The sequence below is a fragment of the Phaenicophaeus curvirostris genome, chromosome 11 (genome assembly GCF_032191515.1).
Source record: "Phaenicophaeus curvirostris isolate KB17595 chromosome 11, BPBGC_Pcur_1.0, whole genome shotgun sequence".
NCBI classification, from domain to species: Eukaryota; Metazoa; Chordata; class Aves; order Cuculiformes; family Cuculidae; genus Phaenicophaeus; species Phaenicophaeus curvirostris.
In genome coordinates this window covers 7,192,365-7,209,060 of record NC_091402.1, presented here as the reverse complement: position 1 = coordinate 7,209,060, position 16,696 = coordinate 7,192,365, and the positions used below count along the sequence as shown (strand labels likewise).

Sequence of the window (16,696 nt, the reverse complement as noted above, 5' to 3'; positions counted from 1 at the left end):
TGTCCATCTAGGTAATTTTTGAGCATTTATGGCCTTCTGAGCTCAAACCAGGGTTGGGCGCAGGCTATGGTATAGATTTGTAGTCACACATTGCATTCTGTATACGCTCACAAAACCAGAGTTTTCTTTGTGGCATGGTCTTCTCACATTACTTTGGTTGCATAAAGACAAAAGTATGGAGAAAATGTTTCTATAAAAATTGACAAGCACTATGTTAGGAACAGCAATGCTTGGAGCCATGGTTTTGTCCTGTAGGTTATTCCATGAACTCATCATAGGTAGGCTTAGGGAACTTGACAGCTTCCCAGCTCCAAAAGTTTTGCCACTCAAGACTGCAAAATTAACACGTGCCAAAGAATATGAAATAATCTGGGTTGTGGCCTTACTTCATGGACTGCGTCACTCACAACATGATACAGTGTCACACAACAGAAATACTGCTCCTGATGGGTAACGACATTAAGAGTGCTGAAGTCATTTTACAAAATTTGCTTAATGATTTCCATTTTTTCCCCTATGTTACAAAACACAGTTGAGCAGATGGATGCAGCCAGCTGTACATAGAGCTTTAGGGAGTACTGGGGAGAAAAGAGAGAGGGTTTTGTTAAGATAAATGTAATGATCTCTGTGATAATTAGTTTAATTTAGATCCCTGCATCTGACTCATTTTTGACTAACCTTGTATGAAGCCTTTCTTGCCTTGTTGACGAGCTTGTGAATTTAGTTTGATTACAATCCCTTTTTTTGTGCTTGCAGATTGCTCACTGATCACTGATATTTTTCATTAAGCAGTTGCTTTATTACATTGTTATTTAGAGGGGAGTAATTTGTGCTTTCTATAATAATTAATTTAATTCCAGGCACATTTAGTAAGTAGCTACAATGAGCCCATTGAAGGGAGTTTAGGTCATATTGACATTGTTTACTAGATGTGCTCATTTGTTTTAAAACACTGTTAACTCTGTCGTGACGACAGACCCATTCGGTTGCATGACTCTTCCACCAACCCTAACCTGCACATTCAAACCCCCCCTAAATTAGAAGATGCATGTCAAGTAGTAGTGAGAGATGTCCATAAGCACTGAATCACAGAGGAATTATATTGCAGACAGTGTCAATATAAATGATGAGTATTCCATTATCGGATTCGAGGGCAAAGCAGCGGAGAAGCCTTTTGGCTTAGTCAAGGTTGTAAACGCCATTACACTGACCACTAAAAAACTGGACAATGCCAAAGAGATGCAGACTAGGTTTTATGTACGTGCTTGGCCCATTTGCCTCTGAAAAACTTGCAGTGAGGCTTTAGGAGAGAATGGGGCAGCTGGGGAATGAGCATACCAAGCAAGGAATGGCTTGAGCAGTGATGGGACATGGTTAATGTAATCAGAAGGAAAATATTGCGATTCAGAGTTGTCACTATCCCAAACTCCTAAGTGTGGGCAGTTGTTTTTGCCAGAAGCTTTTTGTTAAAGCTCAGAGTTTTCTTGCTAGTGATGCTCCCAGGATTTAGGGGTAATTCAAGTGCTTTGTGTTCATCCCTGTTAAATACTGTATCCATTCCATTATCTGAGCATGAAAACTACATAGGATACCTATCATTTGCTCATTTGGCCTGCTGTGTCAAAAATTGGGGGTTTGATATGATACCCTAATTAGATGAATAAGTAACATTTCTACCAGAAAATGTACAGGCAAGCTATTCCCTTGACTATAAGCCTGCCCCATGAAAAACTACCAACATTTGTTAACGTGTTCTGCAGTCACTTATTTTGGTAAAAAGTCAATTACTGCTTGCTCTGCAGCAAATCTGCACAGAGCAGTGGCACTGTAAGATTCATCGGCCTCTTAAGGACCTGCCAAACAATGGCCTTGGTGTGTTTTACATGATTTTTCAACCATTTTCCATCTGTTTTTAGATCAGAACAGCCAAAATTAATGACAAACTTGAAAGGAAAGGTTTGTTCAGTGGTTCATACTTAGTAAATTTTAACGTGTAATGCCTGTGATGCAATAAACTAAATTCCGGTACCATTTGAACTAACAGCCCAGCTGTATCTCTACTTTATTTTTTGCAGGGAACGTTTAAGTTTCTGTAATACCTTTTCTGGCTCCCGTTGGTCTCTTAAGGGTGCATGCATGCATAGGGATCTGTTATACCTATTGATTTAATAGGAAATAGCATCTTTTGGAGGGGGAGAGTAAACGTGTGTGCATGCATGTGGAAGAGGAGAGAGAGGGAGCGGGAGAATCTCTATCTATGTGTTTATCTCTGTGATAAATGATGCCTGTTAAAAATGTGACTCGCCATGACCATTCCGATGGGTCTCTTCCAACCTTGTTATTCTATGATTCTATGATTCTATGATTAAGTGTATTATACAAACACAGCCACTGTCAGCAGAAATGAAGCTGCTGTCTTGATGGTTTAGTTCAAACAGTTTTGATGTTTCATTGTCCCTCAATCAATCAGTGCCTGGAGGGGTATCGGCTATTGGCTGGGGGTGCATCAGAGTGATATGCAGAGCACAGATATTCCTCAAAAGCTGAAAATATTTCATTTAAAATAGTCAGTACAGTTTGATCCCAGTCTGTGACAGGCAGCAAAGTGAGCTCTGTTTATCATTTTTAGTTGTGGATCTTCCCTATTCAGAACCAATATCTCCCAAATTACCTTTAAGTGAGCTTCTTCCTAGACAGATTTGTAATTCACTTGCATCACTTATTTTATTTGCTGTGTAAAAGTTAGGCGAGGGCATGGGTTTTAGCAGAAACAAAATGCATAAAGTAGAAAACATAATGCAGCATAAATGCCGCATAAATCACATACTAAAGACAAAAGCAGATTTCAAACATCTGAATTACTGAACATTTAATGTGGAGTGTAATCTGTGGTTTGGTTTATGTTTGTGTTCTGGAGTGTCACACAGAGCAAAATACGGGGAGTTCCCTCTCCTCCAGTAGTGGAGGAAAAGAAACATTATCTGCAAAAATGTCCAGGAAAGAGCTTTTCCTGCATTGTAGGTAAATCCCCCAGACATGCATCTCCTTTGCTGCTGGGAAATGGGCTGTGTGCAGAAGTAGTCGATAGAAATCCCAGTTGAGTTCTCTTGCTCATCACAGAGAGTAAGAGACTGCTCCAAAATGCAAAACTGTCCTTGAAAAAACCTTCTCTGGTGCCCTCCCAGTTGTTTCTTCCTTTGCATCCACTGCAACCTGTTTAAGACCCCCTTCTCCAGGCTCCCTAGCATCCTCCCCAAGGCTCAGGACATTTGCAGTGCTACTTTCAAGCCTCAGCTCTCTCAAATTGTAACTAAGAGATAAAATCTCTGGCTTCAAAGATTTACACTTAGGATGGACAGGCAGGAAAATGTGTTTTCTCAGTAGCATCGATGCTTTTAGGGATAAAAACTTATTCTTCTTCATGCTTTTGTTTTCCTTCCCCCAGCCCATGCTTCCCAGCTCAAGCCACTGCACATTTTCCTTTCAAAAATCTATTTCTAGAGAAATACTTTTTAAAAAAATCAACCTGTTTCCCCTGCGCTGCTGTGATTGGTCTGATAAAATCACCGAGCTGATCGCGTCAAAAGGAAATAGCCTGGGCTTAATTGTAAGCTAAGTCTCCTATAATCCAGGGGAGCATTTGAGATTCTGCCCAAGCGCTGGGTTTCGGCGGCCGCTGTGGGTTTCTTTCCCAGCCTCCCGGCTGCTGCAGCACAAGTCAGCATAGCTAATGCAGATCGAGCTCTCCCCCCGCTCACGCTCGCTCTCCCTCTCCCTGTGCTTTGATTCGATATGAACAGACTGGTAACTCCGATGCGAGAGCGAAAGCTGACATAACTCTGCAGATGGCTACGTTCGGATGATACACCTAGGGATTTTTCTTGAAGGGAAGGTAACGTTTAGATGCTAATGTTTATTTTTCCCTTGTTGCCATTTTTCAGGACTGCCGGTCCCGAAGAAGAGCCCAAAGTCGGTAAGCACTTTTCAGCTACTATTTTTATCTGTTTGTCTGCTTTGAAAGAGAAAAGCATGAGTTTGGCTTGTCTTCTTTGTGGATCTCGATTGTTTTAAGTTGTCTTTCTATTGCAACCATGATTACCTTGCATGGCTCCTGCTGCACGGGGGATGAAAGAGGAATGCAGTGCGGAAGGGGGACTTGTTTGCAAATAAAGCCGCAGGTTTACAGATCCTCTTCCCTGACAGATGAGCTTCTCTGACATTTATTTAACTTGCCAAAAAAAAAAAATCTATTGTTTCCCTTTGGCAAGATGGGAGGCTCCACCTTCTTGCCAGATAGCAATTCCTGTCGGGCACTCAGGCACCAACCTTTTCCATTAACTCCCTGAGTTTTCTTCAGTACCCTCAGCTGAATTATTAACAGAATGGGAAAGCGTGCACCTTGTCAAGAGACAAAGTGTGAACGGAGCATGATTACTGTTCCCGGGAAATAGCAGCTACCTACCCAGGTGCTTGTTCTGGAGGCATTTTCGTACCGAGCAGGATTGTGCTGCAGGTGTGAGATTCCTTATTTTTTTTAAAAAAATAAAAACAGAACGGTATTTTCGTGTTCCTTCTGATCCTGTTTCCATGTAAAGCTGTTACCTGGATGACATGTTAGCTAATAGCATGGAGGCTGTGATCTAAAGTCTCATTAAAGCCCCATGCATGATATTGCAGAAGAAATTAATGTGCTATTTGTATGCAAGAAAAAGAACTGGTTTATTTTTAAAGGGAATGGAATACTTAAACCCTGAAAGTTTCCAGTTGTCTGTTGAGAGGGAGGGGAAGAAAAAGATTTCTCTCCTAGCAGCTTTGGGGAAGCAGAGTGAGTGAGATTTGTGCCGTGTTGTAAGACGATGCAAAACTTCAGCACCTGTCCCTGGTGGGTGTCAAAACCTGAGCCGGGCACAGTCCACGGTGCCGCCAGCCTGCGTGGGAGGTTTCTCAAGGGGCTGAACAGAAGACTTCTGCTTTTAATACAAGTCGCTGTTCATCCAAAAAAGAAAGCCCTGAAATAATTAATGTGATTCTGATGGCTTAGGGCAGCACTGATTAAAGTCACGTGAGCCCAGGCCTCTACCGTTGTCAGCTCACATTAATGTTGAGAGGCAGAAGTGCGGGGTGTGCTCCCTCGCAGATCGCAGGCACGTCAGACCCTGCACGCTCGCTGCTGTCATACACAGTGATTATTTCAGCCTTCGGTAAAACAGAAGCGAGTGTGTAAGAGATGTACCCGTCTGGCACGTTTCTTTTTCTCTCCCTCACTTTTTTCCCCAGTCAGAGCAGGAGTGGCTGCTGCCAGTCTGGACTCTGACCCCGTCATTAAACCTGCCCCGATCAATAAGTCTCAGTCTGTTCAAACTGTGGAGGCTCCCGCTTTGCCACACGATCATTTGGCATCAGGTAAAGTGGGATCCTGCCGTGTCAGACACCTCTCTGGTTGGCAGTGATGCACTGTGAAAATCTGAGCAGCATCTAAATCCCTGTCGGGATAATCCTGCCTCGGTGAACAAAGAGACTGCTTGCAAACAGGTGTAGCCCTGCAACAGCACATTTCTCCTTACTATTTACTCTGCCTGGGAAACCAGTCCCATTCCCTCGTGTGCCTCTCCTGAACCCCTTTCACCATGCTTTAGGGTCCTTCCAGTGATTTTTACTACAGCCCTGAGTGGTGGTGCTGCCTCTAAAGGGCAGGATTCACAAAAAGCAGAGCCTCCTATTCCCCCTGCCTGCACACCGGATCATTTGCATCGGTAATTAGCAGCAATGTTTTACACTGCCGCATTGTGCAGCAGCTTTAATGACGACCGCTCCTCAGAGGGGCAGAGCAGAGTGTGTTGGAGCTGGCACAGCTGCTCCTTCATTCCCAGGCATCAGTGATGTGTGCAGGTTGAGCACCGAACCTGGAGCAAAACACCTCGGGGCACCCATGTGCAGAGGAGGAAACTGTCCTCAGGGCTGTCTGGGGTGGATTTACACCGTCAGAGCTCTTATGACCAAGGCAATGGTTAAAAGCATAGGTATTGCTTAAACACCTTCCTTCCTTGGTTTAGTTTCAGAGCTGCTGCTTGGCCACAGGGCGAGAGGAGCCCAGTCCTCTTGGCTATAAAAATCTCCACTTGCTCCTTTCCTGGCCATGAAGAGCCAGGCTGCCCTGCTCGCGAGTTCCCCAGCTGGGAAGCCCTCTCATTGCCCCAGCATTTCCCAGGGTGGTTTGCTGCCCTTGGAGCTCTTAGGTGAACATGGGAGCTGGAGGCTGAGCTGCGCTCCCATGGGCTATTCCCAGTGCCTCACAGCTGGCAGTGTGTCTTGGGTCAAATGTCCTGCCTGTTTCCCCAGCTCCCTGTGCCTGACACGGAGGGAATGGTTTCCAGCATTCCTTCACTAATATATTAGCTACGGTTAGAGCACAGTGTACATCCAGGCCAGGAGCAATTGGCTCATTTCTAACTTGTGCTCATTCTTTGTTTCTTCTGCCACATCAGGAAAGACACAACCTCAGGGCTCCATCCTCTTGCTTCACTCAGTGCAGTGACGAGCCCTTTCTTACTACTTCATCTCCTTTCCCAAAGTCCAGACACACTCCTGACTTGCTGCCAATGGCTGTCTCTCAAACAACCTCTATTTTTAGCTATCAGCCCCAGTCCTCTACTCCCAAAAGGCTGACTTCAGGCTGTTGGATACCTTGCAGCTAGAAGGAGATGTTTTAGCCCCTTGGAGAGGTTTGTTAGTGCTGGGGTTGCGGCACGGTCGGGAATATTTTTCAGCCTTGAGCTCCCTTTTCCTGGGCTGTGAGCTTTGCTCTTTTTTCTCAGTTTTTAAGGAGAGTTTTTCAACCTTGTTGAAAGTAAATCAGTAAAAATTGAGTTTGCAGCCATACATAGGACTGAGCACTTCCAAGTCCTTTCTTCCTACCACCAAGGATATGCTCACAGCAGCTCTCTGTGCTGCTTGTTGGTTTTCAGTTTCCCATTGATTCTTCTTTAGATCAAAATGGATAATATTTCTGTATTGACCCTCTGGGGATGTATATTTTCAGTGTGCAAGTTCTCTAGTATAGCAATTTCTCCTACAGTTAATCCTGGTCTAACATGGATGAAAACAAACTCTTTTTTCTTGTTGCTTGCATCAAAATACTCCACAAGAGGGCACAGATTCCTATTTCCAGCTCAGTTTGCTGCCACTGTCAGGACCAGCTTCTCCAAAATGCTCTAGAGTGCAAAATCTGCAGCTAGATCATCAAACAATGAGATCACTGCAGGGGGAAGAAAGTGCTAAGCTCTTCCAAAAATCTAATATTTTTCTTCTGGGTGTAAGTACATATATATAGTCAGCATAGCTGAATTATGGCCAAAAATGCAATTTCTGTGCACAGCCTATCCCTGACAAGAGACTTGCCCTGTATTTGGGGTGGATGGGCAGCACCTGAGGCCCTGCCAGTGTCCTTTTTTTTTGTCAGGAGAAGAAATTGATTCCACAGTAGGAGTGTTTGTACAACACATCTCTCTTCGATCAGAGACCATTTTTCCCCCCACCTTGAAATGCAGTGGGAGGAAACCACAGCAACTCTTCCTTCTTGCAGTTTTATGCTTGGAGAATCCCGTGCCAAAAAGCTTTGGTGTCCGTTCGTGCCGCAGGACATGCTCCCTGCCACCACTGCCTCTTCTGCTGTGGGTTTCTCTCTGTCTGACACCGACATACACAACTGCTGCAAATAATTAGTGTCCCGTCTCTGCCTGCAGCCACTTCTCAGCCATGTCATGGGCCTCGGTTGTCTCAGCAGTCACTGTACAAAGTAATATCTAATTACTCTTTCATTTAGCATCAATGCCAATCTGATCTCTGCTATGTGGGCATCTGTAGATTTTCCAGGCACTTGGAAGCAGTTTTCCTCCGGTCTGCTTTTGCAACACAACAGCTTCAAGCTCCCCTGCTCACATTGCCTTTGCTGTTTTCTTCTCTCACTGTAATCAGAGGATGATGTAGTGCTCAGTGTGTGCTCACTCTGAGGGAGAAGCTGCTTTTCAGGTTGGCAGATGCAGTGTCTGTGGCTAAAAATGGGTTTGCACAGTCGGGAGAAGAAATCCTGGAAGGCTGACATATGCCAGACCCTGACTACTGGTACCCCCTCTTCTACAGCAATTACCCCCATAGTTGCACTTGGAAATCTGAGCCATGTTGATGTTCCTGTCAGCCTCAGCCAGGGGAGAAAGGGCAGCTAGAAAAGACGATTTTCCCACTAGTACGTTTTCTCCATCTTGTATTTTGCAGGATGAGCACTACAAAGATTCAGCAAGGGTGTATAGGGAAGCTGGCACAGGCCATGCACATCAGACCTAGGGCTTGGGTAGAGCTTGAGAAGCTCCAGTCTCCCACGTATTCATTGTCATGGCTGTAATGCAGCACCAAGGTAACAGTTTTTCCCATCACCTGTATTTAAGTCTGCCATTTTCTAAGTGGACTCAAGAGAGTCAGTGCAGTCTTGATTTCTACCCTTTTTTGGTCAGTAGTCTTTCTGGCAAGCTATTCATGCTTATCAAGAGCTCTGGAGAAGATTATGGACTCTGGAGGGTCAGGGTGCTCTTGCTGGCTTGGGTAGTTCAGTGCTCCCCACTGCGACTGCCAGAAGTCAACACAATTCAGCTGATGTGCTTTGCTTTGTACTGGAAAACAAACATGATCATTTTCCTCAGGGTGAGGTCTGAACTGCCTGATCTGCAGTAGTTTCTCACCAAACAGCCTTATGCTCCTCTGGCCCTGATGTAGCTGTTTTCTTGCCTGTGCAGCATCTGTGCGAGCCAGTTGGTCAGAACCAGACCCAGGAGGATCAGCCCCGCAGCTAGGAATGAGGCAGGAGGTAGAGAAGCCAGCCTTTCATTTGCGTATAATCAGCTAATCTGTCTTGGGAAAGGTCCACTCTTGCACCAAGGCAGAAACATCTTCATCTGGGCAGTTCCCATGGCAGGAGAACCATTGGAACCCTGCAAGCCCTGGCACTGCCAGTGTGCTGAAGCTGCTACAGCACGTTTTACACGTTGGCCCCAAACCTTTTGGGCCTCATCTAGTGGTGTGACAGTTGACTAATATTATCTTGGATTAATTTAATTACCTATATTCATGATTTTTCATGATTTAGTGAGTGTTGGTCTGTTCTCCCAAGTGACAGGCAATAGAATGAGAAGGAATGGCCTCAAGTTGCATGAGGACAGATTAGACATTAGGAAAAATCCCTTCACAAAAGGGTTGCCGGGCACTGGAACAGCTGCCCAGGGAGGTGGTTGAGTCCCCATCCCTGGAGTTATTTAGAAGATGGGTAGATTAAGTGCTTATGGATATGATTTAGTAGTGAACAGGTACAGTTGGACTCAATCTCAAAGGTCTTTTTTAACCAAGCGATTCTGATTTCCATAGTTGTGTTCTCCTTTCTCTGTTCCCCTCTTCAAATCCTAAACAGAGATGTTTCAGGCTTTTTAAAGGAATTATTTTTTGGAGAAACAACTTTCCCTCTGAAGTTTTCCCTTATTTCTTGCAAAATGTCTGTGTATTTGCAATTTCAGCTCTAGTTTAATTAGAGGTGGTTTTGCTTGAGGTATGCTGACACTTCCATTTGCAACCCAAATATGAAACAGAATTCATCGTTTGTTCAATGTTTAGATCTTTCATATCATAAAGTGAGAACCTTTTTTAAAGTTCTAACTTTGTTTCTTTTTAAATCAGAAAGTTTTCAGAGAGTTCTCGACATTTCCCCAAAGGCTGAATAAAGCTTCACATTTGAGTCCCTGTACTCAAACTTCTGTAAAGCAGCTATTTCCAGGGAGATTGGCCTGAAGTTTCACAGGATGCTTGTAGTTATTTTAGTAGTTTGGCCAAACAAACGAAACAATCCAGATGGCTGGACTGAAAGTTGTAAAGTGTTTTTGGTTTTTTTTTTCATTTTTAAGTTACAAAGGAGTGATTATCCACAGCATAGATGTTGTAAAACTGCCTCATTTGAAAACTGAAGGGCTGCATGTGAATTAGCTTCTTTTACCACTTAAAAAGCTAAAAATATGTGAAATTGGTTCAGATATTTGTATTTGAAAGTCTGCAGATGAGTAATCACAGCAGGTATGCTTTGTTCAGAATTGCTTTAAAGGACAAAAGCAATTTCAAATTCTAGTCGATGAGGTACCGTTTAAAAAAATGCTGGTGGTGGATCAACAGCTTGAATGCAAGGCTGAGAGGTCAAAATCATTTGGGCTGTTGGAGCTGGGATTTTTCTCAGTGTAAACCTAAAAATGTGTGCAACTTAAAAAAAAAAAAAGACAACGTAAAGTAAAGATTATTGTTAAGGCTCCAATAGAAGGCACTTTCATAGAGTGATGTCATAAATTCAGCCCTGCTATGAAGGAGCATTGGCTTCCCGAGGTTTCACGTTCAGAGTGGAAGAGGTGCCCCCAGACTCTTGTGCCCTTCAGCCCCTGCCCTGGTCCACGCTGTGTTTGCCACTGGCTTTTCTCCCTGCTCCTGCTTAGTGTTCCGTGGAGAAGTCCCTGAAGGAAGTAACTCCTGCTGCAATGTTTTTGGGTACCCTCTGCCAGCAGGAGGCTTTAAATTTTTGTCTTGAGTTTTCTTGGTATGAGTGGTTGACCCTTTTTAGATAGGCCCTATACGATGCTATTTTTCTGGCCACTCTTTGTTTCGCAGCAGCCCCCGGAATGTACCAGCTCCCTCTGCCGGAGCAGGTGGGTGATAGAACTGAACCTTGATGCCACCCCAAGGTCATCTCAAAAGAGCATTAAAAAGCATTTGCTGTAGAGTTTGGAGAGCTCTTGTCGAGGGAGGATTTTGCTGCATGTTCAGTAGTACAAATCCTGGCAATGCAAATGTGACTTGTGCTTCATTTGAGCACACTGTTGTGAATTGGAGTTAAGAATTATGTACCCTGCTTAGGTAAGTATTGAATAGGCAGAGCACTTGAAATACTGCTGTTGAATAAGCCTTAAATTTAGGTGGATGTATTTTTCCTGGTTTAATATATTGAATTAAAACAAGGAAATCAAGCTGCAAATAGGCATTTTCACATTTGTGAAGGTCTGCTGTAATCCCATGGATGCTCTGGGAAGCAGAGACATGAAGGTAGTACTCTTGTCCACCCACTTGTGATGTGGGGTTTCAAAAGCCGCAGAGGAAAAGTGATCTGTCATAGCAAGGGCTAAGCTTGAATCTGTTTCAGAGGAGGGTATTTACATTTTGGCAGTGAGATTTGGTAGATTTTCCTTCTTCTTGCAGACACAAGTTAGAGCCTAATGTTACCTGACTGGAAGGTTTTTGAGTTTTTCTGCCTTAATGTAGGGAAAAAACCTAGTAACCTATAATGAGATTTAGATTTCGTTTATGTGTGAGATGGATAACTGTATTTTTTTTTATGATAAATGACCTTGTTTTCTTTTGCATATCTCTTTCTGTAAGTCTATCAAAATCAGTCATCGGGAATTTAATTGTACCCAGTATCGCTGGTGGCAGCAAAACTGTGATTTTTGTATTTACTTATGTGCATGCAGAAACCCTCATCAAAGAAGGGAGAAAAATTGATGGAAAACACCCACTCAAAGACCAATAACCGTCTGTTCTCTCTCTTTCCACTTGCTTTCTTCCTTACAGCAACCACTTGAAAGGAAAGACAGCCAAAACAGTTCCCAGCATAGCGTCTCCAGCCACCGCAGCGGGCACACTGCTTCCCCCGTTCACAGCACGCAGGTGCTGCCGGACTACACGGCCGCGGAGGCGCCGGCTGCCGATCAACCGGACACTTCTGGGCAGAAAAAGCCAGATCCATTCAAAATCTGGGCCCAGTCCAGGAGCATGTATGAAAGCCGACGTGAGTATGAAGCAGGTGTGGTTGCTAAGGCTACGGCTCTGGCAGCTGCTCTCTGTGTATTTTCTTCGCGAAATCTTGTAGATTTATATTGAAAATATAAGGCTTTGGTTCGTTAATTTGGTATCTGTCAGTGATGTCTGCTTGATACGATTGCAGTTTCCTCTCTGATGAGAAATGAGTTTACATCATCTCTAGGAAAGGGCACTTAGATCAAAACTTAATATGAAAAATCCCTTTAAAATTGAAACCCATCTTTTCCCCTATTTTTTTTTTTTGTTTTAAATTAAGCTGAAGGAGATTTTCCAGGTTGGTTACCTAGATCCTAAGCTTTATTTTGAGGTTGAGGCTCATTATCTGATGTGCATAGGAATTTCAGCAAGGAGGGCAAGTATTTAGTTTGCTGAAATTCATATCAGGTGCTTTCCAGTCTCACTCTGGGGAGGAGAAAATTCAGCTGAGACATTTTACTTTGAACAGAGTGGACACTTTAACAATAGAGACATCAAATGTATATTGTAAGTGGCTTTTATGACAATTAATAATCTACACACTTAGCCAACAGATCAGCAGAACTTTGACTCTGCTCCAGGACTGTAAATATGGTTTCAATCAGTTTCTTCTCTGCAAACAAAATAACTGTGCGTTGCTTTAATTGCACTGCTGAAGATGATCAAATCTGTAAAAGCTTCTTATAGAAAGACGTACAGTATAAGGTTTATTTTTAAAAGCAATAGTTACTTTACTTACAGAAAAGAGAGCTTCAAAGTTTTGGTGCTGTAAGAGTATCACCTGGAGTTTGATTGTCTTTTGCTAACTGGAAATTGATTAAACCAGTATGAAATGAACATTAGCCCAGAATGAAAAATGGTAGGACTGTTTTTTTCCTGACCAAATGAATCACTTTGAAATCTTCTGTCCTGAAAAAATTAAATCATGAGTCACACTTTCTTGGCTGAAGATGCATCTCTTCAGATTGAATGTCTCAGCAATGCAGTTTGTAGGTGTATCAGCTTCTGTGTGCTGCTTCTCTTCCCAGGGATCGGGCGTCCTGACCCTGCGGGCTCTTGGGCCAGGTGATGCCCATCTACGGAGAAGTGCAGTGATGGAACTCACATGTGTGTCTTATTGAAATAGGAAAAAGGGGCAAGAGGGGATGGTGACTTTTCAGCCCTGTGGAGCTGTGGGCAGAGCTCCTTCTCCTGCCTGGATGAACAAAGCTGAGGCGGTCATAGTCCCCTGACACCAGCATCACCCTTGCTCAGCTCATGTGTTCCCGCAGGCACTGTGCTGGCATTGCTTCTGACCCCCTGCAGCTACTTAGCTAATTTCTAATTAACTGTTTAACTCACGCTAATTAGTCATTAGTATCAACTTAGCATCCTTAACTCCTGCCTGTCTTTCCTGATAAAACCCGAGGCTGAACTGGCAAAATCTTGAAGTGCGCAGACAGGCAGGCAGTCACCCTTCTGTGTCCACCTCCAACACCATGGGCTGAAACTTCCCTCTTTCCTTGGTGACTGCAGGTGTCTTGTAGAGTTTTTATCCTGGTCTGTGATTAGAAGGCCTTTTCACCATCTGTTGACCTGCTGGTTTCCCATGCCCCATCTCTGCCTGTGCTGCAATCCTCTCCACTTGGGCCTTTTGCTAGGCTGGGATCTGCTATGCCCCTTCAGCTTCCCTGTCTCACCTTTCCGTGGTCCAGCATCTCTGTGATGTGGTCAGTCCTTTTCTATTGCTTCAGTCCTTATCTGCTGCCTCTTCTACCAGATGAAACCTACCTGTTTGGACAACAGTGCTTTTCTACCACTTTTTTGTCCCATTATCATTTCCTTCCCAGGATGGTATTTCCTGAGATTTCTTGATTTCATGCAGAGAGAGTTTTTGGACAGTGGCAAAAGTGTGACACGATCATGTCTCTTTGTGAGCAAGTGCCATTAGGAGTGCCCAGGAGACTATGAATTTCCGACCCTGAGCTAGAACGAAACACATTCCCTGGGGATGAGCCTGCACTCTTACCCTGTGACATGGCTTTGGCACACCTAATGAAATGTGGACAAAACCAGGAAAGGTATAGTTGAAGCGAAAAAGGCAGTTGGACATACCCTGTCTCCTGTCATGATCTGATCCCAAAGTGTGAAGGGTGGTCTTATTTAGAGGTCAGTGGTCAGCTCTTGCTCCTACCCACACCAAGCCCTCACCTTTTGTCCTCCTCATTAGCCTCATCAGTGGAGACTGGTTCACAGCTGAAACCCAGCACCTCTTTTCTCCTGGGAGCTTTTGAGCCACCATGTTTCTTTCCCTGTGTTTGATCTACGTGAAAAGTGAGCAATTGATGACTGCTGTGTTATGAACATGAATTATTCCTCCAAGACTTACATCCCAGTGATGCCCAAGCACCAACTACATGGCCTTTGGACCCCTCATAGAATTATAGAATGGTTTGGATTAGAAGGGATCCAGTTCCAACCCCCGTGCCATGAACAGTGACACTCCCCATCAGACCAGGCCGCTGAACGCCCCGTCCAGCCTGGCCTTGAACACCTCCAAGGATGGGGCAGCCACAGCTTCCCTGGGCAACCTGTGCCACTGCCTCACCCTCATTGTGAAGAATTTCTACCCAGTGCCTAATCTAAGTCTCCACCTTCCAATTCAAAGCCATTTCCTTTTGTCCTATCACTATGTGCTCTTGTAAAAAGTCCCCTCCCAGCTTTCTTGGGGGCGCCTCTCATAGGGAGCTCTTTTGGCATGGAGCACCACAGACTATGGGATGGGAGAAGGCATTCCCTGAGCCTCTATGTTCACTGTCTGTCTGCTCCTTGTGTGCTGTTCTTCATGTTTTTGCCCAGCTGCAGTTCAGTTTAACTCCAGAGCCTTCTTTGACTGATGGTCATTCAATCATATCAAGGCTTTCTTCTTTGCTGGAGCAGCCATTGCCTTTGGCTTTGGGATCAAGGTTAGCATCTCCTCTCCCAGGGCAGCCATAGCTCTCTCTGCATCCTTTTGATGAACACTTAAGCAGAACTAAATGAATATCTGAGTCACCTGGAAGATGCCACCTTAGTGGTGGTGCTGACAATGACTGATGCATTCTCTACCTGGGGCTTTTGGTGGGTCCTAGAAGTCCCCATTCCCCAAGAGGCCTGGCTCTCCCTGCTGCCCAGTCCAGGGCTTGCACTCTGTTGATTCATGACCTTACATTTTAATAAACCTGAAAAGGATTATAAAACTCTTTTTTGAGAGGCAGGATTTTGAATCCCCGACAAGTGGACTGAAAAATAGCAACAACCCTTTGTGTTGAAGTATATGATGGAGTTAAAAAAAGGCAGAATTTTAGAGCATTAGATCATCTTCAGTATTTTATTTCATCCCAATTGTGAAATTGTTGAGTATAAAGAGCAGATAGTGCAATTTTTCAAGTGCAGTTGACACAAAAAGGTGAATTCATTAGCCTTAGCCCAGGCAGATATTTTTTTTCCATCTAAAATAATAATATAAAGAGGTTTCATTCAGTATATGAATACGTGGTCTCCAGGATGTTTCTAAGTAGTACTGAATCCATAATGACCACCTACTGCCATTTTCACTGGGAGTGCATCCCACTGTTATTAACATTAATAATAATAATGCAGACGTGGGAAGCACACAGGCAACATTTTATTTTTTCAGAATTGGTAAAGTATGTTCTGCCTTTCTTTGAGTATTCTTTAGATGAGGGTATAAAAAAAAAAAAGACTGTATTTGACTGAGGTGACTTGTCTCACTGAAGCCATTGGATAGCAGAATTTGGATCAAAAGCACCAGATAACCCTTAATTTTGTAAAACCACGTATTTTTGTTATTTCCCTAATTCATCTTAATATCAGATAGTACTTAGATTCTGTGGAGGAGAGCTCCAGACATTGCCTGTTTAGGGAAAGAGAAAAAAAGCAGAAAAATTAAGTTAGAATTAATAATGCAAAGCTAAGTAATGGCTTTGTAACTTTGTCTGGACTGTGGCTGAGTTGGCAGCAGATGGGAACTGAACCTTCATTCAACAAATAAGGGCTAAATTTCCTTCACTTGAGCTCCTCTGGGTGAGGGAATCAGATCTGCAAGGTGTTTGAGTTCCAGTCCAAGGAAGCTTATTTTCAGGCTGTAAACCCAAAAGGACTTGGGTGCTTAAAGGCGAACGCTGAGCTCGAATGCTGCCTGGGCCAGAGTTGCAGTTCTTTGCTGGATTAAGACTTTTAAGAATAGCTAGCTTAGTGTTAAGTGAATCTGAAAGCAGATCGTTTGGTGGCGGTAACAAATGCACTCTTTGCTGGTGCTAGGTTTTAGCTGTCTGAGCTCCTCTTTGTGGGTAACTCATTGCTGTCAGTGGGGGCTGTGTACATGAATCATAGAGAAGGACGAACTCTTAAGGTTTAAACACTGAAGTGGTTCCAAGATCCAGGAATGACACATGTGAAGACTGCTAAGTGAGAGATACAGCAATGGAAAAGATTTATCAGAGAGCCGCATTTCTAAAATCTTGCATTGCTTTATTGAAAATATATTTTTATGATTTTTTTTTTTATTTTTCAGTGTATTATTAAACTTCCTTAAAGATTAACACAATCTGTTGTCAAATTTTTCTCATGTGGCCTGATTGCTTTGCAAAATACCATATCCTACATATGGCCATCTGTCAAAACAGCAGTGACAAAATGAATTAATCTGAATTGCAGATGTGTTAATGAATCCCTTTGAAGGGTTTAAGCATTTAATTAAAAGTAAAGCAGAACAAGATAAATAATTTTTAAAGCTTTTAAAATATTCTAAGTTGTCGTTAATATTTGAATATTATTTTCAGGTGTC

General features: G+C 43.5%; 1 protein-coding gene across 24 annotated transcripts in view; it reads left to right on the top strand.

Moving 5' to 3' along the window:
* The window catches only part of MAGI1 (membrane associated guanylate kinase, WW and PDZ domain containing 1), a 353,601-nt gene that overhangs the window by 310,631 nt on the left and 26,274 nt on the right, over positions 1-16,696 (top strand). For all 24 annotated transcript variants that reach the window (XM_069865461.1, XM_069865453.1, XM_069865466.1 and 21 more), the window contains 2 exons: positions 3,942-3,973; positions 11,644-11,860. In XM_069865461.1, coding sequence (XP_069721562.1) covers positions 3,942-3,973; positions 11,644-11,860 — 249 coding nt within the window. The remainder of the gene's footprint in view (positions 1-3,941; positions 3,974-11,643; positions 11,861-16,696) is intronic.